This window comes from Epinephelus lanceolatus, chromosome 23 (assembly GCF_041903045.1).
Source record: "Epinephelus lanceolatus isolate andai-2023 chromosome 23, ASM4190304v1, whole genome shotgun sequence".
NCBI classification, from domain to species: Eukaryota; Metazoa; Chordata; class Actinopteri; order Perciformes; family Serranidae; genus Epinephelus; species Epinephelus lanceolatus.
The window spans coordinates 2,992,076-3,013,162 of NC_135756.1; the positions used below are offsets into that span (position 1 = coordinate 2,992,076).

Below are 21,087 nucleotides of genomic sequence, written 5' to 3' on the forward strand. Positions count from 1 at the left end.
GGAGGATACCTAGCACGTAATACCCGCCTCTCCTCCACTGTGATTTGTGATATTGGGCTTTATAAATAAAATTGATTGATTGATTGATTGAATACGTAGACGTGAAAGTCCACTGACAACGCGCCGATATGTGATGACTTGGGATGAGAACGTGTCGAAATATTGGATGATTCTGCAAAACCCCAAGTTACCCTTCTTGCTTTCTATGATATCTGCTCATAGCAAACTACGGGGTGGTTAAGATTTCGTGAAGATCTTGGTCGCGGCGAACAAATGAAGATGTACCCTGTTTTATTTGATGTGTCATAAACTGCAGTGCAGTGAGTTGTTTTAACATTATCAGAAATGTTGTGGTCTAATCTATATAAGCTCACTTTTATGGACCTTTATAGTGAGTTTCAGCTCACTGTTCATCTGTTTCACCCACAACTTTATTTTGCAGCCATGTTAGCGCCCTCTACATTAGTGTTCTCAAAGAGTTGTGAATTTGTAGTTCAGTACAGTTTTTTAAAATAATTTGTTGTAATATTGGTGCAAAATCTGTGAGGGCAGGCTCAGGATATAAATTCTGTGCTGTGTCTACAGAAACACCCCAGAGACAGTTTAGAAAAACAAAATCACATATAGATAATAGCTGCAGTGTCATTATAGTTCATATTTTCTCACTCGAGCAGCTCAGCATTAAATTTTCTTTGGGCTGTCTCTCCTGAAAGGTCAAAACAATATAACAGTGTTGAACTGGTACATTTGGTTGCATCCTGTGTAACTAAACATGCAAGAATTCAACGTGGTGTTTGTTTAAAACAGCTCTGTCAGAAGTTTCAGAAACACACGTCCCTACATTAGTTAGTAATTCATTAAATTTCTGATTATGTACAGTTTTAAAACAAAAAGAAGTCACAACAGGCTCATTAGTTTTTGTTTTAAGCTCCAGGCTGAGCTAGCCTAGCTGTTTCCCCCTGTTTCCACTCTTTATGCTAAGCTAAGCTAACCAGCTGCAGCTTGTAGCTTCATCTTAAAGGGATAGTGCACTCAAAAATGTAAATTCAGCCATTATCTACTCACCCATATGGCGAGGGAGGCTCAGGTGAAGTTTTAGAGTCCTCACATCACTTGCAGAGATCCAAGGGGAGAGGAGGTAGCAACACAACTCCACCTAATGGAGGCTGACGGCGCCCCAGATTCAAACGTCCAAAAACACATAATTGAAACCACAAAATATCTCCATACTGCTCGTCCGTAGTGATCCAAGTGTCCTGAAGCCCCGACATAAAAAGTTGTTTGGAAAAACCTCATTTGAACTCTGTTTTTAGCCTCATTGTAGCCTGTAGCTCTTCAGGCTTCAGGACACTTGGATCACTACGGACGAGCAGTATGGAGATATTTTGTGGTTTCAATGATGTGTTTTTGGACGTTTGAATCTGGGGCGCCGTCAGCCTCCATTAGGTGGAGTTGTGCTGCTACCTCCTCTCCCCTTGGATCTCTGCAAGTGATGTGAGGACTCTAAAACTTCACCTGAGCCTCCCTCGGCATATGGGTGAGTAGATGATGGCTGAATTTTCATGTTTGGGTGCACTATCCCTTTAAGGGGCCGTGTTTTTCTCCCAGCTGAAAACACTGGGTGCTCCTCAGGAAACACCCAGCTGGGAGAGCATGAGAGCTCTTTGGAGGCGCAGCGTTTTTTCACCTAAGACGTTTTGGTTGCGTGTGGTTGCTATGGTACGGGACAGAAACATAAATGTAGGCACAAGGCAGCGTACCTGCTCTAGATGACAGGAAGGTTGAAGCATGTAGGGAGAGAGAACAAACCAGCTGGCTTGTGTGAGTTCATGAGAGGAGACAAATATAAATATTTATACAGTATATTAACATATTTCTCCTCCAGTGTTGTTCAGATCTTGTACATATAAGATTAGATGGTTGGTCTTTGTGGTGTATTTGTCCCGCCTCTCCTCCACTGTGATTGGACAGCTGGGTAAAAAGTGACAGTGACAGGTGCATTGTTGACCCACAGTTGAACACTTCTAATTCCTGGTGAACGCTTAGCGCCTTGTCATGCTGCTGGCTTTTGGTCAGTATACTCTAGCCTGGAAAACGCTTCGTTGGACACCACCCCCAAGTGTAGAGACATGTGGGTGGTGTTGAGTTTGTCATCTAAGTCTGCAAGAAGTGTTGAGCTATTCCTTTAACATGCAAACATAACAATTTTCACAGAGGAAGTTAATCGTGCTTTAGAAGGAGAAATTCAAATCACAGACATTAAAACGCTCCGTCCTCTTGAAAAATAAAAGAACTCTCCCCTCTTATCTCTCTAATAATTTTTACACAGTCCCTAAACTTCCTGTAAAACTGGTGTTTCAACTTTTGTCCAGAACAATCGGACTCTTCTCTGTGTTGTGTGAGTCTGTGTGTGCGCTCAGGCTGAAAAACAGGATGTGATGTAACATCCTGCAGGCGGCCATTATTAGTGTCGGAGAAGGTGGAGGTCAGATCAGAGTCGGAGTCAGCAGACGATCTGAGTAAGATGTCGTCCAACAATCAGAGGGAAACAACACAGAGGCCTCGTTTGGGGAAATCACAGATGTCGTTAATTACCAGCTCTGATGGAAAATTATTCAGATCGTTATCTGCAGTGACAGTACTAATAACAAACTGTGAAAAGAATCCACCACACGTAGAAGTCCTGTGTCCAAAACCTTAGAGAACATTTAGAGAAAATGGAAATGCTCAGGTCCAGTACTGTAGATGTATTTTGTTCCATCCCACCACTGTTACTGACACCAACATGGCTGTGTCACATTTTGTGGAACACCTCGATGGAGCGCAGCCATTATTGCTGTTATTACTTACACCTTTGGAAATGCAAAATGCCTGCGGTGAGAAGTGTCTGTGGGAGGCTGTCAGATTCATGCTAATGTCTCTCTGACACAAAGTACGAATCAGATCCAGCTGCTAATGTTATTAAAATGCAAGGATACCTCTTCATTTGATATACAAAACTTGTCATGTAACTCCTTCAGTCTGGGGCGCTCTGTGTGTGTGTGTGTGTGTGTGTGTGTGTGTGTTTCCAATCCTAATAAGCACAAGTGGCTGTCATGTTAATATGCAGGGTTTACACACATTTTCATGGACAGTATTTTAAAACTTTTCCATGACATCAAGGACCATTCACGATGTGAAACAGAAACAGAGCTTTATAATTGTTGGTTAATATGTTCGATCTACTCTCGAACTACCACGCTTTACTTTCACGGCAAAAAATGCCCCAAAAAATATCTTTAAAAAAAAGGAAAGCCCAATCAGTGTTTTTTCAGCATTGGCAGTATAAAAACAAAATTGGGGAGTGCAGCAAAATGCCGTCTACCTACATTTGTTTATACAGAATGTGCCTTTTTCGGGGCAATGGGGGGCGTGAGCAAGTAACAAATGTCTTGTTTCGTACTCACGCCAAAGTGTTTTAGTTCTCCGTCATGGGAGAGTGTGTAAAGCTGGCAATATTTGAACATAAGAAGCTGCAATAAGAGTATTTGGGGTACTTTTATAGTACTTTTCTATGAAAAATGACTCAAACCGATTAGTCGACTACTAAAATAGTCACGATTATTTAAATAGTCGATTAGTCATCGATTAGTCGACTAATCGTTGCAGCCCTAGTAGTAGGCTGCGTTGTAGGGTGCACTCTGTTGGTGCTGTTAGCAGCATTAAGGTTCATTCTCACTGCCGCGATGAAGAAATGCGGGACGGATTTGCGGAATATTTGCGCAACGCTTTTCCACGTTTAAACCATACACACAGGCGCGGTACGGTTGCGGTACGGAATTTCACGTTGTTGTGTTCCAATTCCGTGCAGTGTGAACGGGTGTGGGTGAACATGGATGAGAGTAGTAGCAGTAGCAGCAGCAGCAGCAGCAGCGAACCAGCAAGCTAAAGTTTAACAAGCGTCAACATCAACTTTCTTTAGCACTTACCACTCTCACCACAGCCACCAAGCTGGACAATGGACTGCCAGACGTTGTCCTTTAATTCATTGTTCATAAAATCATCCCGTCTTTTATCAAAGGACGGGGTGCTGTGAAACGAGGTTTATCAACCTGTCTCCCATACTGTCCTGCCTGACCGGATTTTGGACTCTCCCGGGTCTGCGCAACTATAAACAAACAATTTCATTGGCCCAGCTGTGTAGTTCCACCGGCGAATTCCGCGGGGGTCAAAGTCTGGGCGGAAACTTTTTGTCACCGCACCAAAGTTCCGCCCCAGTGTGCAAACTTCCATAAGAACCCATGAAATCAACATTTATATTTTTCCGCGAGAATAATCCGCACGGATATTCACCCTCAGTGAGAATGGACTTTTAGCACGGCTAATGGTGCTAACATAGCTAACAATGCTAGAGTGGGTTTTGTGATGACACCACTTACTCACCGTGGCAACACGTTTCCACTCTAACTTAGTCACATATCGATGTTTGGTCATGGACTTTCCACGTCCACATATGACGTCTAAGGTACCCTGGGTGTGTTGGTTGTTGACGTTCTGGGACGCCGTGTCAACTTCAGCCTGTTACATGCATTGTCTGTTTTCAAAATACACTTCTGTTTTCACAGGAAATGTACAGTTTGCATACAGTCTCTTTCAAAATAAAAGCACTACGTCGGTACAACACAGTGAATTAATTTTTTTTTCCCTTCAACAACAGCACGTGGTTACGTTTAGGAAAAAAGAACAGGGTTTGGCTTTACAACCTTACGGGAGGCGAACACTGGCTCCCAGGTGAAAGTTGGTGGTTGTTGGACTTCCACTGCATTAACTTATGTTGTTGTCCCACCGTATTTCCCCCTGACGCTGCCGGGTGCAACAACAGCGACCAGCCAGGTATCATGCTAACGTGAAATGACAGCTTTTTTGTCAGTCTGACTCCGGAAGTCACTGACCAAGTGGCGATTTTCGACAACTTCGGAGTGAGACCGGGTTGACCATGGCTACCTGGGGTGCAATTGGAGGATGCCTACCACTGGGACTTCACTGCTAGCAGTAACGGCCACTAATTAACACTCATCCAACCCAGGTGGTGCAGAGTGGACACGGCTAACGTTAGCTAACCAGTGGAGACCGGAGGGTGGGCAGTCAAAGGGTGACACAGGAGTGGATTTTCACTCCTGTCCCGCCTCAGCCCCGTGTTGTCTTTTTAAATAACAAACAAAATCGAGCCTATTCTTGTTAGAACGACATATTAAACACATAAAAAGTTTTGGTTGAACACTACAGTTTAGCATGATGCTGAAATAAGTCTTTATTAATGTGACTGTGATCTGTCCCCTCAGCTGCACGCTGTCATCACAGCTCTGTGTGTGTTTTTCAGCCACATGCCTCTGAGTCCGGCTGCTGACACCAAACATGATCGCCCGCGGCAACAGGCGGTTACTAACGGCAACCCGACAGGCTCTGCTGTTGCCAGGGACGAGGACGCGGATGACACGCCCCCTGGAAACAGCATTGTCGTCCGCATCGGCATCCCGGACCTGCAGCAGACGGTAACACACACATATATACAGTTATATATGCAGTATATATATAAGCATATATATATACAGTATATATATAACCTCGAGTGGAGGTTATATAAAGGAAATGAATGAATCAGCACGACAAACCTGTGTGTCTGTCTGTCTGTGTCTGTCTGTCTCTTTCTCTGTCTGTCTGTTCCTCTGTCTCTGGCTCTCTCAGAAGTGTTTGCGGTTGGACCCAGAGTTACCAGTTTGGACCAGTAAGCAGAGGGTTCTGGTGACGTTGACTCAGTCTCTGTCGGATGTTTTGAACTATGGTCTCTTCCAGCCGGCGTTCAACGGCCGAGCCGGAAAGTTTCTGGACGAGGAGCGGCTGCTGAAGGAGTATCCTCTTCCTCCCATCACGCCCATCCCATACCTGGAGGTACGGTAGAGTTTATATGTTGCCATCATTTTAAAGGTGTTTTTTGTTCCTGTCAACTAATCCCATGAAAAGATCAAAACCAGTACATGAGTGTCTCAGTGTTGTCTGACTTCCTGTCTGCGTCTCTTTGCTCCGAGCCCATTGGTTCCTACTGAGGACGTAAATCTCTAAGAACACAAATATACAGGTTCATCGGTAACAGCTGCTCACGGTAGTTCGACTTTGACTTTGTTGGGGACTTTTTTCTGCGGTGGATTCATTCGCATTTGGTGCTCCAGTGAGTTTTTGTGGCAGCAGGATGTTCCTGACATCACCATCATCAAACCCATCAGACTTCATCAAACCTTTTAAAACCTGGAGCGACATCACTTTCCTTGTGCTGTTTTCAGACGCCTTTCACAAGTCTTTAAACCTCTGAGCCCTGAGCTCACTGGTGTGATGTCTTTCAGAAACATGGGGGGAAAAGTAGTGAGCAACTTGGTAAGAAATGTCCCACAAATTGCAAGAAAATAATAGATTTTGAAAATTATTTTTAAAAAATAGGGAACAAGAAAAAAGCCAGGGAGAATTATATTTATGATTATTTTTAAAGTTTAAAATTATTTTGCAGAATTATTAGAATTTTAAAGCACCTTTTCAGATCATTTTCTTATTTGTTTGTTTTTAACTGTTTTTGAAGGTTTTTTTAGTTCTTTTTACTAATTTGTTGCTAATATTTTGGGTCATGCCTCCTTTGTGCTCATTGCCTTCTTCCTGGGTTTTTAAAATAAATCAAGCCAATTCGATTCTCAGTTTTCAAAGAGTTAAATAAGCAGTGATGTTAGTGTGTATAGAGGCAGCATGATGTCACATCTAACTGGTGAATTAAGGGTTAATTTACACCAAACCAGAGCTGGTGGTTGTTGGAACAGTGGAAAGATGAACCAAGATGGTTTCTGTGAGTTTTATTTTCTATCTGTTGACTTTGAATGAAAATTATTTTGTGATTTACAATCATAAAACGTCTGTTTATTTAAATGGAGTCTGGTGGGTTTGGTGATGGTGTTTCTGGTTAAACAAAAAGGATCTTACTCTTTAACACAAAGCTCTATCTCTGTAGGGATCCTTTCATAATGCTGTCAGACACTTAGAATAACAGTCTGAGCCTGTCAGTGACAAAAACAAACACTGTGAGTGGACGGACACTGACGGTGTGAACAGAGTGGAAACATTACAGCCTGTCTCACTTACACATGAAGACATGGGATAACAGGGTCCAGGTTATAAAATACCAAAGATATCCTTTAAATGTATTAAATTTGAAATGTGCCGACATTATGAAATAAGTAACCATAGGAATGACCACAGACAAGATAGATGATATAATCATGAAACTGAAATAATCGGATTCGTTTTTAAAGCTCAGCTCATTATTTTGATATGTTATTTCAACCTGCTTCTTTTCACAATCATAAATTGTATTATTGCAGCTCTTTTTATTTCAAATTGCCCTTTTTTAAAGGTTTGTTTCATTTCATGGCGCCATTTTTCCTCCTATGACCATCTTCAACATCTCTATGTGTGATTGCCCGACCATAGCAACAGCAGAACACCTGCATACCTGCCTGAGTGTCAGACAAAGACTTTGTGATGAACAGTGATGTCATGAAATAAAAACTGTTGAAATTAAATGTAGTTAACTTCATTTGGAAAATAATCAGGATGCAAAATTTTTTCATGACAATTAGCTGAGTTTAAACTGTGTTAATTCAAAGTTGTATGCTTATTAGGGGTGGGGGAAAAAAATCAATACAGCACAGTACTGCAATATATTTGCCTGGCAATATCGTATCATTACATGGATGCAAAGTATGTTTTTTCATTATAGAAATTAATATAACATACAAATTAAACTTTTGGTAGCCTACTAGAATAATAAAATAAAATGTTTTCACAGCCCACGAGATACAATCTGCTGCAACAGACTGAAAATTTTATTTTTATTTTACACGTTACACGTTTTAAATTGCAGTAATAACTCGATATAACTCGATGTTGGTTTTTGTGTTTTCGTGGGATTTAATGTGACAAATACTGCGTGTGACGACGCGACATGTTTGTGTCAGCATCTGTTGTGTGTGAGCACAAACTAACAGTGACCTTTCACCTCTTATTCTACAGTTTCGTTATAAGAGGAGAGTTTACACGCAGAGCTACGTGGACGATAAGCAGCTGGCCAAGCTGCACACCAAGGTACACACACACACACACATACTTAGACACACACATGCATATATGCATAAAATGAGTCTGATGAATCACTTAAAGTGCAGCTATAGACACAAATGTTGTGTTTTAAGTAGGTCTGGACAAAACAGCTCCTTAATAATCACGTACATCTGAACCCACGATATGTAACGCTAACAGTCTGTCGCTCTGTAAACTTCTCTGCCTTCATCAAACTGTGTCTGTGGGAGAATGTGTTTCCTTCTTCAGATAAATGCCTGATTTAGATTTTGTGTTCCAGGCCAACCTAAAGCGCTTTATGGAACATGTTCATCAGAAGAATGTGGAGAAGGTTTCCAAATGGTTGGAGAAGGGCCTGGACCCCAACTTCCATGACTCAGACACCGGGGGTGAGTCCTAACACACACACACACACACACACACACACACACACACACACACACACACAGTGCCTCCTAAACATTCACACATCACTCAACTGTTATTATACTGTTTAAAGGTTCTGTATGTGACATTCAGAGTGTTAATACAGACTCACAGACTGAACATAAAGATGGACGACACGTCTCAGCTTCCTCCCACAGTACAAAAGTGAAGCCAAAATATCCTGGCTGCTGCCGTCTCGGGCTGGTGACATCATTTGGAGCCAGAGTCTCTGCAGTAGCGATCTCCAGCAGGTGTCAAGTTCCTGCGCAAACACCTGTCTGACCAATCACGAGCAGCGCCATTGATCACAGATACACTGACTGACACACACAGCTGTCAATCATGACGTCACATCCCCTTTTTATAGCTTAAATTAACTAATTAAAATCAAACTTAACAGAAAAACAAGCACTTGAACAAAGATCAGAATTAGAACTACCTAAAATGGCAGAAACCATCTTTGGGAAAATTTTATTTGAGGTGTACTTTCAGTTTTTAATCGGTTAACATGGAGGGGGCGGACGGCCCAGATGTTTTGGCTTCACTTTTGGGGAGCTGTCATGTTATCCATCTTTATTATACAGCCTGTGAGCAATCTCACGCTCAGTGTGTGTGTTGTACTCTGAGCTTCTCTGTTGTTTGTTGTGGTGAGCCAGCCTGGCTGCGAGTCTCCGTGTGTGTGTGTGTGTGTGTGTGTGTGTGTGTGTGTGTGTGTGTCCCACTGACCGGCTCATCACCGCTGCTTTGCACTGCGCTGATACAGCGATCACTGCTGATAACACCCTCCTGACCCACGGCGTTGTGTAGCGCTCACCCTTTGGCCCCCCCTCCCCCACATGCTAACACCATTAGCTCTGTCAGCACTGTTACTGTTGTTAGAGCTGTTAGCTGTTAGCTGCTAGCCACCAGCTCAGTCACCTCCATGTTGAGAACCATGTGCAGACAACCTGAATCATAGATGTGCTCTGAATGTTGAATACAACTCCTTTAATTAAAACTACAAACTTAAAGTAATGTATCATATTATATAAATATATATATATATATATATATATATAATGTTATGTCATGTAAAAAAAGTAATTATAAGTGTAAATAAATATGGTGGAGTAAAAAGTAAAGTAAAGTAGTGGAGTACAATATTTCCCTCTGAGATGACGTAGAAGTATTTAAAAGTAGCAGACAATGAAAATACTTGAGTACTGTCCACAGTACACATACAGTACTTATGTTCCAGTGATGTGCTGTTATTATCGGACAGTATTAACTTGTTTCATTTTGGTTGTTTGTGTCTCAGAGTGTCCTCTGACTCTGGCGGTCCAGCTGGAGGAGAGCTGTGACCTGATTAAAGTCCTCCGCAGTGGAGGAGCTCACCTGGACTTCAGGACCAGAGACGGTATCACCGCTCTGCACCGGGCCGTCCTCTGCAGGAACAGCGCTTCTCTCACTGTAAGAAAACAACACTCTCTGCTGCTCTAATTAAAGAAGCTTTTACTGAGGCTTCTCTTCGTGTTTGACCTGATGTTACTGTCGGAGCTGGAAAATGACTCATGTACATTCACTCATGTTCTGTCCTCACATACAGCTCGGAAGTTTACTTAATTTTATGCGACTTTATACTTATTAATTTTTTACTCTTAACTCTACACTTCTCTGACAGCTTTAGTTACTTTACAGATTCAGATGGTTAATGCACAGTATAATAAACTGATAACTGATTACCTATTATCACAGATTAAACTAACCAGCAGTATATAAAGTAATTAAAATTAATCTGTCAGCATGTATAAACCATATGATTGCAAATTTTGGAACTTCAGGGACAATCTGTACATCACAGAGACCCAGTGAATTAAGCTTTAAGGCCTTCACACAGCGGGGGCGTGATGGATAAACGACACACAAATACAAAGTACTCACAAAACTATTCATACTGGCAGCGATGGAAATTTGCGACAGATGCAACAGGTCATTTGTAGCTGTGACTTAGTGACGTGAGTCCGTTCCACACAAAGTGACTGGTTGGTGCCTTTATGTGAGGCGCAAAAGCTCGAAAATCAACTTTATTACCAAAAAAGTTATGTTGCTTCTTTGTCGCGTAATATTCTGCGTGAAAAAACAACAGTTTGTAAAAATATATTGATGTGCAAATTAACTGCACAATTTTTTTTTAAAATTAAAGACCTTCATTGTGGTTTTGTCTCAGTGCAGTTTATTGAGTTTAGACATATTTAACTTAAATACTTCTTCAAGACTGAGAGTTTAATATTTAGGTAAATTCAACTTTAATATTAATAGTTTTACTTAACAAATGTAATCAAAGTTCTTTAGTCTTATTTTTTTGTTGTATCGTATTTATTGATAAATACGATACAATAGGATGAGATAAAATAAGATAAGATTAGTTAAGATGTGTTACAATTGGATACGAGATGAGACGATATGATACAAGACAAAAAGATACAATACAATGAGATACAAGACGATACGATATGATACGATAAAATAAGATGTGATACAATACAATATAGGATAAAATGCAATACGATACGGTACAATATGATACAATATAAGATACAACGCGATACGATAAGATGCGACAATACAATACAATATGATTTGAGACGAGACGAAAATATAAACTGCGATATGATACGATACGATACAATACACTAAGATAAGATCAGATGCAATACGATAAAATATATAATAAAGTACGATACAATATGATATGATAAGATGCAACATGATACGGTACAATACGATACGATATAAGATATGATACGATGCGATACAAGATGATAAGATAAGATAGGATAGGATAAAATGCAAAACGATACGGTACATTATGATAAAATATAAGATACAGTGTGATACCAGATGGTACGATAAGATGCGATGAGCGACGATACAATGCGATACGATACGATACAATACGATATGATATAAGAGGAGACGAGACAAAAATATCAGATGAGTTATGATACAATAAGGTGTGATACGATACGATACAATATAGTAAGATAAGATCAGATGCAATACGATATAAGATAAGATAAGATAGGATAGGATAAAATGCAATACGTTACGGTACATTATGATAAAATATAAGATACAGTGTGACACGATAAGATGCAATGAGCGAGGATACGATATCATATATGAGAGGAAAGGGGACGAGATGAAAATATAAGATGCCTTATGATACGATACAATATGGTAAGATAAGATAAGATGCGAGACGATACGATAGATGAGATACTATATGATACTGCCGGAGATGATATGAGACAATAAGATACAATGGGATATGATACCAAGTGAGATGAGATGATATGATAGATATGATAAGATGCGAGACGATGCGAGACACTCATATTGTCACTCATTGTGTCTTCGAATCATCTTATATCACATTGTATCATATTGTACTGAATCGTATTGCATTTTATCTTATTGTATCATATCATATGGTCCTGTATCGCATCGTATCATATCTTCTATCGTATCGTTTTGTACTCTATCGTATCATATTGTATCGTACGTTAATACATCTTATATCGTATTGCGATGTGATGCGATAGGTTTTTATTGATCTCCAGACAATATTCGACTGTTGTGGCAGCACAAGGGTAGAAATAAGTTCAGATAAATAGAGAAAGGTAAAAATAAAACAGATAAAGAAATTATTTTAAGGATATGAAACAAGAATAGAGACGACAAAAGACTCGAATTAAATCGCAAGCCGTACACAAACAGTACCCAAGACCAGAGTTTACTTGAACTAACACTGCATTGCTGTCTAAGGCAAAGTGAGTTATATGATACCAACTATAACAGTGAACCCCAGAATACTGTAGTGTAATATCATGTGGGATATAAAGGTAAATGCAATATGAGATGAAATCTGTAGATGTGGTGCCACATAATGTAGCATACATCACAGTGCACACTATAAGACATAATATAGTATTAGCTATGTGTACAGTGTGATATATAAGGAATAATAATACTACATGTATATGATGTGCAGTGTTACAGTTAAATACAGTTAATCTACATAATGTCTCGTCCTGTCCTGGTCCTCAGACTCTGCTGGACCTTGGAGCGTCTCCGGACTACAAGGACAGCAGAGGTCTAACTCCTCTCTATCACTCTGCCATGGTGGGCGGCGCCCCCTACTGCTGCGAGTTGCTGCTGCAGGACCACGCCACCATCGGTACGGAGGCTCACAGGGGTCAATCTGTTGTTAGTGATACAACGTCACCGTGTGATTATTTTTATTTGTTCATTTTGTTGGTGTCATCTGTGGAGAAAAAAACAACACTTCAGTGGTGAAAGAATTCTTGTTGTCATGGTTGCAGGGATGACTGATGAGAATGGGTGGCAGGAAATTCACCAGGTGACACACGCACACACACACACACACACACACACGCACACATCCAAACACACACATACATGCACAACCATCCACAATTAATTGTATTACTTGCCCTATACAATTATGATTTTTCTGTGCGTGCGTGTGTGTGTGTGTGTATGTGTGTGGGCGCATGTCTGTGTGAGTTCAGGCATGTCGCTATGGTAACGTGCAGCACTTGGAGCACCTGCTGTTCTACGGAGCTGACATGAGTTCCCAGAATGCATCGGGAAACACCGCACTGCACCTCTGTGCTCTATACAACCAGGTAACACACCAAAAAACACATCATAAGAATAATATTTTTAAGTCCTCTTACTGTTACTCTGTGTGTGATGTTTTTTTTTAACTTAATGAAATAATTGCTGCTGGTTTTGCAGGACAGCTGCGCCAGAGTGCTGCTGTTCAGAGGAGCAAATAAAGACATCAAAAACTACAACAACCAGACTGCCTTTCAGGTAAAATAAAAACACACAATTCTTATCTTGGATTATTATTTTGTGTGAGTAATTATACTCTGGATACACAGGATAATAACTTAAAGGGTAAGTTTGGTATTTTTTAACCTGAATCCTATTTTCCTGTTTTTGTGTCTAAGTGATGGGAAGAGCAGTTTTTTAAACTGGCCCAGTATTCAGAGAGAGCACTGCAGACAGCAGCGGAAAAACAAGCTGTAATGATTCACTCACTTGGGGCAACTGTGCACCGTCAGTGTCCGTCCACTAACAGTGTTTGTTTCTGTCACTGACAGGCTCAGATTGTTATTCTAAGTGTGTGACAACATCATGAAAGGATCCCTACAGACATAGAGCTTTGTGTTAGAGAGTAAGATCCTTTTTGTTTAACCAGAAACAGTCCTGAAATCACCATCACCAAACCCACCAGACTGCATTTAAATAAACAGTCATTTTATGATTGTAAGACACACTTCATTAAAAGTTGACGGAAGCAAAATTAAACTCACAGAAACCATCTTGGTTCATCTTTCCACTGTTCTAACTAAACCCTTAATTCACCAGTTAGATGTGACAACATGCTGCCTCTATACAGGCTAAAATTACTGTGTTTTTAAATGGAGTCTGGTGGGTTTGATGATAGCGATTTTGGGGCTGTTTCTGGTTAAACAAAAAGGATCTTACTGTTCAAAGGTGCGGACACACCAAACTGACATCAAAGAACTAGCGGTGACGAAAGCCAACTGTTGCGTCGTCTATGTCGCCTCACGTCGCCCTGTGCCAGTTGCATTTGAACACATTACACGGACTACATCCGACGGCCAAGTAGCACGTACGTTCTGCGCCTGCGTGAGAGAGAGCAGAGTGAGAGAGTGGTACATCCTGTCAGCCGAGGGGTTTCCTATCTGTGCAGCCGAGCACCGCAGCACCTCCACGGACTATTACATCCAGACGGTCCCGGTGTTTCTTCCGCAGGCTCCACTTCACTCAGCTGCCCGATAAACCCGCTGCTTCTTCCCACTTTAACCTGAATAACAAACCAGGGCTCGGTGCTCCGGTTGGATCCAAACGGAGAGCCGGGGCTAGCTGGGAGGCACACTGATGGTGTGAACAAGCCTTGAGTCATTACATTGCCGCCTGTGTGGCTGCTGCCAGTTAGAAAAGGTTAGAAATACCAAAGTTACGTTTTAAAACACATTTGGATCTCTAAACATTTCCCTGTAAAACTGTTGTCAGGAGACCTCTACCTGCAAACAAGTGCAGGTTTCACCCTTTGTTTTATCACTGATTTGATATTTGCTAAATTTCCCCGGAGGCTTGAAATGTGCAACATTATCCTGAGTGTGTAAATCCAGCAGGACCGAGCGGGCGGATCTAGAAAAAGAAACACAGACGAACACGTTCAGTCTTTTCATGGGTTTTGTTGATAATTAGAATATAGAATAAAAGCCTGATGCTTTCCATTTGTTGTTGTTATGATAATGCACGGACTCTCCTTGTGTGTGTGTGTGTGTGTGTAGGTGGCAATAATAGCTGGGAACTTTGAACTTGCAGAAATCATTAAGATCCACAAAACCTCTGACGTTGGTGAGTTGGCTGAGACTGTAAACACATTTAAATTCTGTGTATATGTGTGTGTGCAAGTGCACACGTCACAGTAGCTGTAGAAGTTAACTGTGTGTGTGTCTGTCTGTGTTTGCCTGTGTGTGTTAATGTGCCCAAGTAGTTCCCTTTAGAGAAACTCCATCCTACACAAAGCGCCGCAGAGCCGGCGTGAGCAGGACGGCGGCTGGAAATGGTCTGGCTTCACCGCGCTCCCTGATTCGCTCAGCTAGTGACAACGCTCTGGAAAGCCCCGCCTCCTCTCCTGGCCCCTCCCTCCAAAGCCTGGAAACGCACCACGACACGCACACACATTCGCTACGACGACACACACGCCGCCTCAGGTACACACATACGGACACTTATGGACACTATTATACTCAGACACAGGATCAGTATGTTTGGTAGTTACACACTGTTGTAGTCAAACATGTCATCCAGCTGATACAACTATTAGTCCATGTCAGCACTGGGGTGTAGGTGACATCAGTGCTGATGTAGCTGGCTTTAGTACTGGTGTCCTTAGCATCAGTAATTCTGCATTTAGCATCAGTACTGGTCTAGGTATCATTTGTAATGGTATTGTTAACATTAGGGTTGGTGTAGTTGGCATCAGTACTGGTGTGTAAAGCCTTAGTACTGGTGAAGTTTCCTGAGTAATGGTGTGGTCTGTATCAATACTGGTGTATATAGCATTAGCACTTGTTTATTTTACATTAGTGCCACTTTCTTTGGTAACAGCATTGCATTGTTATTGGTAGTTAGCATCAGTACCGGTTTGGTTAGCATCAGTATTGGTGTAGTTAGTGCTAGTATTGGTGTAGTTAGCATCAGTACTGGTGTAGCTAGCATTAGATTTGGTGTAGTTAGCATCAATTCTGGTGTAGTTAACTTTAGTATTGGTGTACCTAGCATTAGCATCGGTGTAGTTAGCATTTGTGTCGGTGTAGTTAGCATTAGCATCGGTGTAGTGAGCATTAGTATTGGTGTAGGTAGCATTAGTACTGGTGTAGTTAACATCAGTATTGATGTAGCTAGCATTAGCCTCGGTGTAGGTAGCATTAGTACTGGTGTAGTTAGCATTAGTATTGGTGTAGCTAGCATTAGCATTGGTGTAGTTAGCATTTGTGTCGGTGTAGTTAGCATTAGCATCGGTGTAGTTAGCATTACTATTGGTGTAGCTAGCATTAGCCTTGGTGTAGGTAGCATTAGTACTGGTGTAGTTAACATCAGTATTGATGTAGCTAGCATTAGCACTGGTGTAGTTAGCATTAGTACTGGTGTAGTTAGCATTAGTATTGGTGTAGCTAGCATTAGCATTGTTGTAGTTAGCATTAGCACTGGTGTAGTTAGCAGCGGTATTGGTGTAGTTAGAAACTTACTAGTGTTGTAGTTAGCATTAGCACTGGTGTAGTTAGCAGCGGTATTGGTGTAGTTAGAAACTTACTAGTGTTGTAGTTAGCATTAATACTGGTGTATTTTGCATTAGCACTGCTTTAGTAGGCAACAGTAATGGTATAGTTAGCATCAGTACTGTTGTAGTTAGCATCAGTACTGTTGTAGTTAGCATCAGTACTGTTGTAGTTAGCACCAGTACTTTGTTTGACATTAGTAATGGTGGAGTTTACAACAGCACCAGATGCAGCCATATTCCTTGTTCCCAACTGCACACTCAGTATCAGTGTAGTTCTGTTTTGGTTTTGAGTAACAGAGTATTAATCCTTACTTGACTTTGCTGCATAAATGTGACTGCCATGTTTTAAAGCAATTTCAAATATTATTATAACTAATAATAGTTGGCAACAGATCTGCTGTAGATGACACAGTTGATAACAGTGCTGTTTAAACCTTGGTTTTAGTAGTCTTAGTCATAACAGTGTATTTGTTAACAGTATTATTGTAGCTAGTTAAGAACCAGTCGTTAGACACAGCCCTGGTGAGTTTAATTACACTGTCGCTGGTTGACTTGTCTGTCTGCAGCCCGAGTGGCGGAGGTCATGTGGAGACCAGTCCCCCCTCCTCCCCTCCTCTAACCCCTCAAATGAGGAAGAGGAGGCTGTACAGCGCCGTACCAGGACGCACCTTCATCGCTACCCGGTCCCACGTCCCCCAGGGGACCGGAGAGATCCAGCTGCACCGAGGAGAGAGGGTCAAAGGTCAGACTGTAGCTCTGTGTACAGTTGAGACAGCAGTACCTGTTGGTGTAGTGATACTGTAACACTCTGTGTGTTGTGGATCTACAGTTCTGTCAATAGGTGAAGGAGGATTCTGGGAAGGAAGTGTTAAAGGAAGGACGGGATGGTTTCCTGCTGACTGTGTTGAAGAAGTCCAGATGAGACAATATGACCCACGACTGGGTAAAGAAATATAAATATTTGTATATAAATAGTAGGACATTTGATACCATATTTATGTACAGTACTTTATAATATATGTTGATGTATGTTTCAGAAACGAGAGAGGACCGCACCAAGCGACTGTTCAGACATTATACTGTAGGATCTTATGACAACTACACCTCCTACAGGTAAGGCACCATCATTACACCTCCTGCATGTGCTATACCTACCCCCTGATAGTGCCCCTCACACAGGTCTGGTACTGATATACCCCCCACCACCGCTTGGTTAGTTAGTTTATTCATTGGCTTTAATATCACATCATTAATAAAATAACTTTACATAGTTCAATAAATACAGCAGGGTATGCTTACAAATATCAGTTGATAAAGCTGCTTTAAACACCGTAATTAGTTGCTAAAAAGATTAATAAAATCATAATTTTACTCTCGATGTTGCTAAGATGACATTCATGAAAAGCTGGAGTCATTTTAGGACAGCCTCATTTAATATTACATAAAATACAGGTAGATTATTAAATTAATTAAATACAGGCTTTTGACTGTGATTTTTTTTTGTATTATTATAACATTTCTGTAATTTATTTTGTTTTCATATTTATTTATTCGTTTTTTAAATTCACTCCTACTATTGCTATTGCTCTATGTCTCCACATATAAAAGTATTTATCTATGTATATTTACTTGTATAAACACATAACATTATCTCCTAAAAAAGTTTTTAAATTCGCTTTCATTGGCAACAGTACTGGTACTAGCTAGCACTATTATTGGTGTCGTTACCATTAGTACTGTGTATTTTGTATTGGTGCCGTTTTAGTTGGCAACAGTATTGGTATAGTTAGCATCAGTATGGGTGTAGTTAGCATTAGTATTAGTGTAGTTAGCATAAGTATTAGAGTAGTTAGCATTAGTATTGCTGTAGTTAGCATCAGTAGTAGTGTAGTTAGCACCAGTATTGGTGTAGTTGGCATTGGTATTAGAGTAGTTAGCATTAGTATTGCTGTAGTTAGCATCAGTATTGGTGTAGTTAGTATTAGTATTAGTGTAGTTAGCATTAGGATTGGTGTAATTGACATCAGTATTGGTGTAGTTAGCATTAGTATTAGTGTAGTTAGCATTAGGATTGGTGTAATTGACATTAGTATTAGTGTAGTTAGCATCAGTATTGGTGTAGTTAGCATTAGTATTAGTGTAGTTAACATTAGTATTAGTGTAGTTGTTTCGTGTAGTCTTTGTAAACTGGTGTTGATAGTTTAACTTCTTACATAAATACATTTCACAAATCCCCCCAAGCATAATATTAGATCTTAGAATTATCTGTTTAGACTATATCTAAGGATTGTCCGGTTGCACAAAACACCTTAGGTTAGGATTTTCCTTAAACTCCGAGTTAAGGTTTTAATAAAATACCTAGAATTTTGACCAGCATTTAACATTTGAACTGTGAAGCTGACGTTACCAAACTCAGTCAGTATCTTTCAGTTGAGAAATTCCAAAAATCAAACTCATTAATCTTTTCATTTAGACTGTTGTGACTCCCTCTTTTCTTGCATCATTTAGTCCTTCCCACCTCGTTTTCAACTGGTGCAAAATGCCGCGGCTAGGCTGTAAACAAAAACTGTCATTGGTCCTACATCACACCAGTTCTTTCCTCTCTTTATTGGCGTTCAGTAAAGCACACGATTGACTTCACTAATCACTTACAAGGCCTTGCACAGCCTGGTCCCTGCATATATAGCCGAGCTGTTGAGCCCCTTTTTTAGTTGTTGGCTACTCCGATCTTCTGATCAAGGCCTTTTCTCTGTTCCCCATTCCTACTTCAAATCCAGAGGAGGCCGTGCTCATGGGGCTGTAGCTCCCAAACTTTGGAACAGCCTTCCCCATTCCATCAGATCTGCTGAATCTGTGGTTTGTTATAAGCGGCTACTGAAAAAGAATAGGTTAGCCTTTTTATAAACACTCTGCCTTTAGCTTTGTTTATTTTGGTCGTGTGCTTCAATTAATTCATGTCTACGTATTGTGCATATGTATGCGTATGTGGGTATGTTTGTATGTACATTCTTAAAAATAAAGGTGCTAGGAAGAACCATACAGGGTTCTTAGGCTTTTTCTCCTGTAGAAGAACCCTTTTCAGTTCCTGGAAGACCTGTTCATTCTTCAGAGATCTGTTCTATGGTGTAATACCTCCACCCAGAACCCTCTCTTAGGGTATTGTATTGGGGTTAAGGGTTCTATCCTATTCATATTATTAAGGGTGCTATCAAGAACGCAGACGGGATTCTACCAAAGAAAGTATATCCATATGTCCATCCATTTTTATCCACTTATCCGGGCCCCAGTCGTGGGGACAGCAGGCCAAGCAAGGTACCCCAGACGTCCCTCTTTCCAGCAGCGGTTTCCAGCTCCTCCTGGAGGACCCGAGGCGTTCCCAGGCCAGATGAGATATGTAATCCCTCCAGTGTGTTCTGGGTCTGCCCCGGGGCCTCCTACCAGTGGGACGTGCCCAGAACACCTCTAACAGGAGGCATCCAGGAGGATCCTCATCAGATGCCCGATCCACCTCAACTGACCCCTTTCAATGTGAAGGAGCAGCGGCTCTACTCTGAGCTCCCCGCAAATGTCCGAGCACCTTACCCTATCTCTAAGGCTGAGCCCAGACACCCCACGGAGGAAACTTGCCGTTACTTGTATTTGCAGCCTCATACTTTCAGCCACTACCCAGAGCTCATGACCATAGGTGAGGGTTGGGACATAAATCGAAAATTTCCCCTTCTGGCTCAGCTCCCTCTTCACCACCACGATCCAGCACAGTGTTCGCAACACTGTAGACACCACACCAAACCGAGAAATGCCATCTTAATGTGGTGGAGGGGTGGAGGGGTTTGCGTGTCCCTGTGATTCTGGGAGCTGTGTTGTTCGGGGCTTATAGCCCCTGGTAAGGCAAAGTGGTCCCAGGGGAGGGACCAGATTAAGAACGATTCAAGAAAACCTTGATGGCTAATTCGGATACTGAGTACCAGCCAAGAGGGTTGTACCAAGAACGCTTTTATATTCCAAAGGTTTCATCTAGAACCCACCCTGGGGGTTCTACCAAGAACCCCTTAATATTCCTAGGGTTTCATCTTAAATCCAACCAGGTTCTAATGAGAACCCTTCTATATTTCAAGGGTTATGTCTAGGCGCACTCAGGGGTATTTACTGAGAATATATTTATATTCCAAGGTCCTCATCCAGAAACCTGTCAAGAGACACTTGTGGTTCACAATAATGTTTTTAAGGGGGTGGAGATTTCGTGAAATCATTTCCACTACGACAGTCTGTACTATTTCATTAGCACATTAGGGTTGGGAAGGGACACTCATTTCCATACTAGAACTGAATACAAAATGCCAAGTACCAGGTACCCATACAAATAATAATAATAATTTCAGCAAACCATGTGTTATTGCATGGCGTTAAAGGGTGGTAAAGAGATCAACTGCGGCAGAACACAAGTAAAATTAATTAATTAAGGGGATTCTAGATACGTCTTACATTTAACAATACAAGTGAAACATGGGTAAATGTTCAATCCTTGAAGAAATGGTTCTTCCAAAAAGGGTTTTTCAGAAGCAATTGGTTCTGGGTAGAACCTCAGCCCTTGTGGAAGAACCCTTTTAGAACCC

General features: G+C 41.2%; 1 protein-coding gene across 9 annotated transcripts in view; it reads left to right on the forward strand.

Annotated features, from left to right (window-relative positions):
* Window positions 1-21,087, forward strand: part of shank3b (SH3 and multiple ankyrin repeat domains 3b) — a 70,879-nt gene that overhangs the window by 36,482 nt on the left and 13,310 nt on the right. For 5 of the 9 annotated variants that reach the window (XM_033614460.2, XM_078165463.1, XM_033614461.2 and 2 more), the window contains exons 3-16: window positions 5,360-5,531; window positions 5,725-5,928; window positions 8,089-8,160; window positions 8,435-8,543; window positions 9,878-10,029; window positions 12,670-12,799; window positions 12,945-12,982; window positions 13,155-13,271; window positions 13,384-13,461; window positions 14,979-15,045; window positions 15,182-15,404; window positions 17,041-17,216; window positions 17,304-17,417; window positions 17,512-17,587. In XM_033614460.2, the coding sequence (XP_033470351.2) occupies window positions 5,364-5,531; window positions 5,725-5,928; window positions 8,089-8,160; window positions 8,435-8,543; window positions 9,878-10,029; window positions 12,670-12,799; window positions 12,945-12,982; window positions 13,155-13,271; window positions 13,384-13,461; window positions 14,979-15,045; window positions 15,182-15,404; window positions 17,041-17,216; window positions 17,304-17,417; window positions 17,512-17,587 (1,724 nt within the window). In that variant the 5' untranslated portion in view covers window positions 5,360-5,363. The remainder of the gene's footprint in view (window positions 1-5,359; window positions 5,532-5,724; window positions 5,929-8,088; window positions 8,161-8,434; window positions 8,544-9,877; window positions 10,030-12,669; window positions 12,800-12,944; window positions 12,983-13,154; window positions 13,272-13,383; window positions 13,462-14,978; window positions 15,046-15,181; window positions 15,405-17,040; window positions 17,217-17,303; window positions 17,418-17,511; window positions 17,588-21,087) is intronic. The other 4 variants (XM_078165461.1, XM_078165462.1, XM_033614463.2 and 1 more) reach the window with 2 other exon arrangements.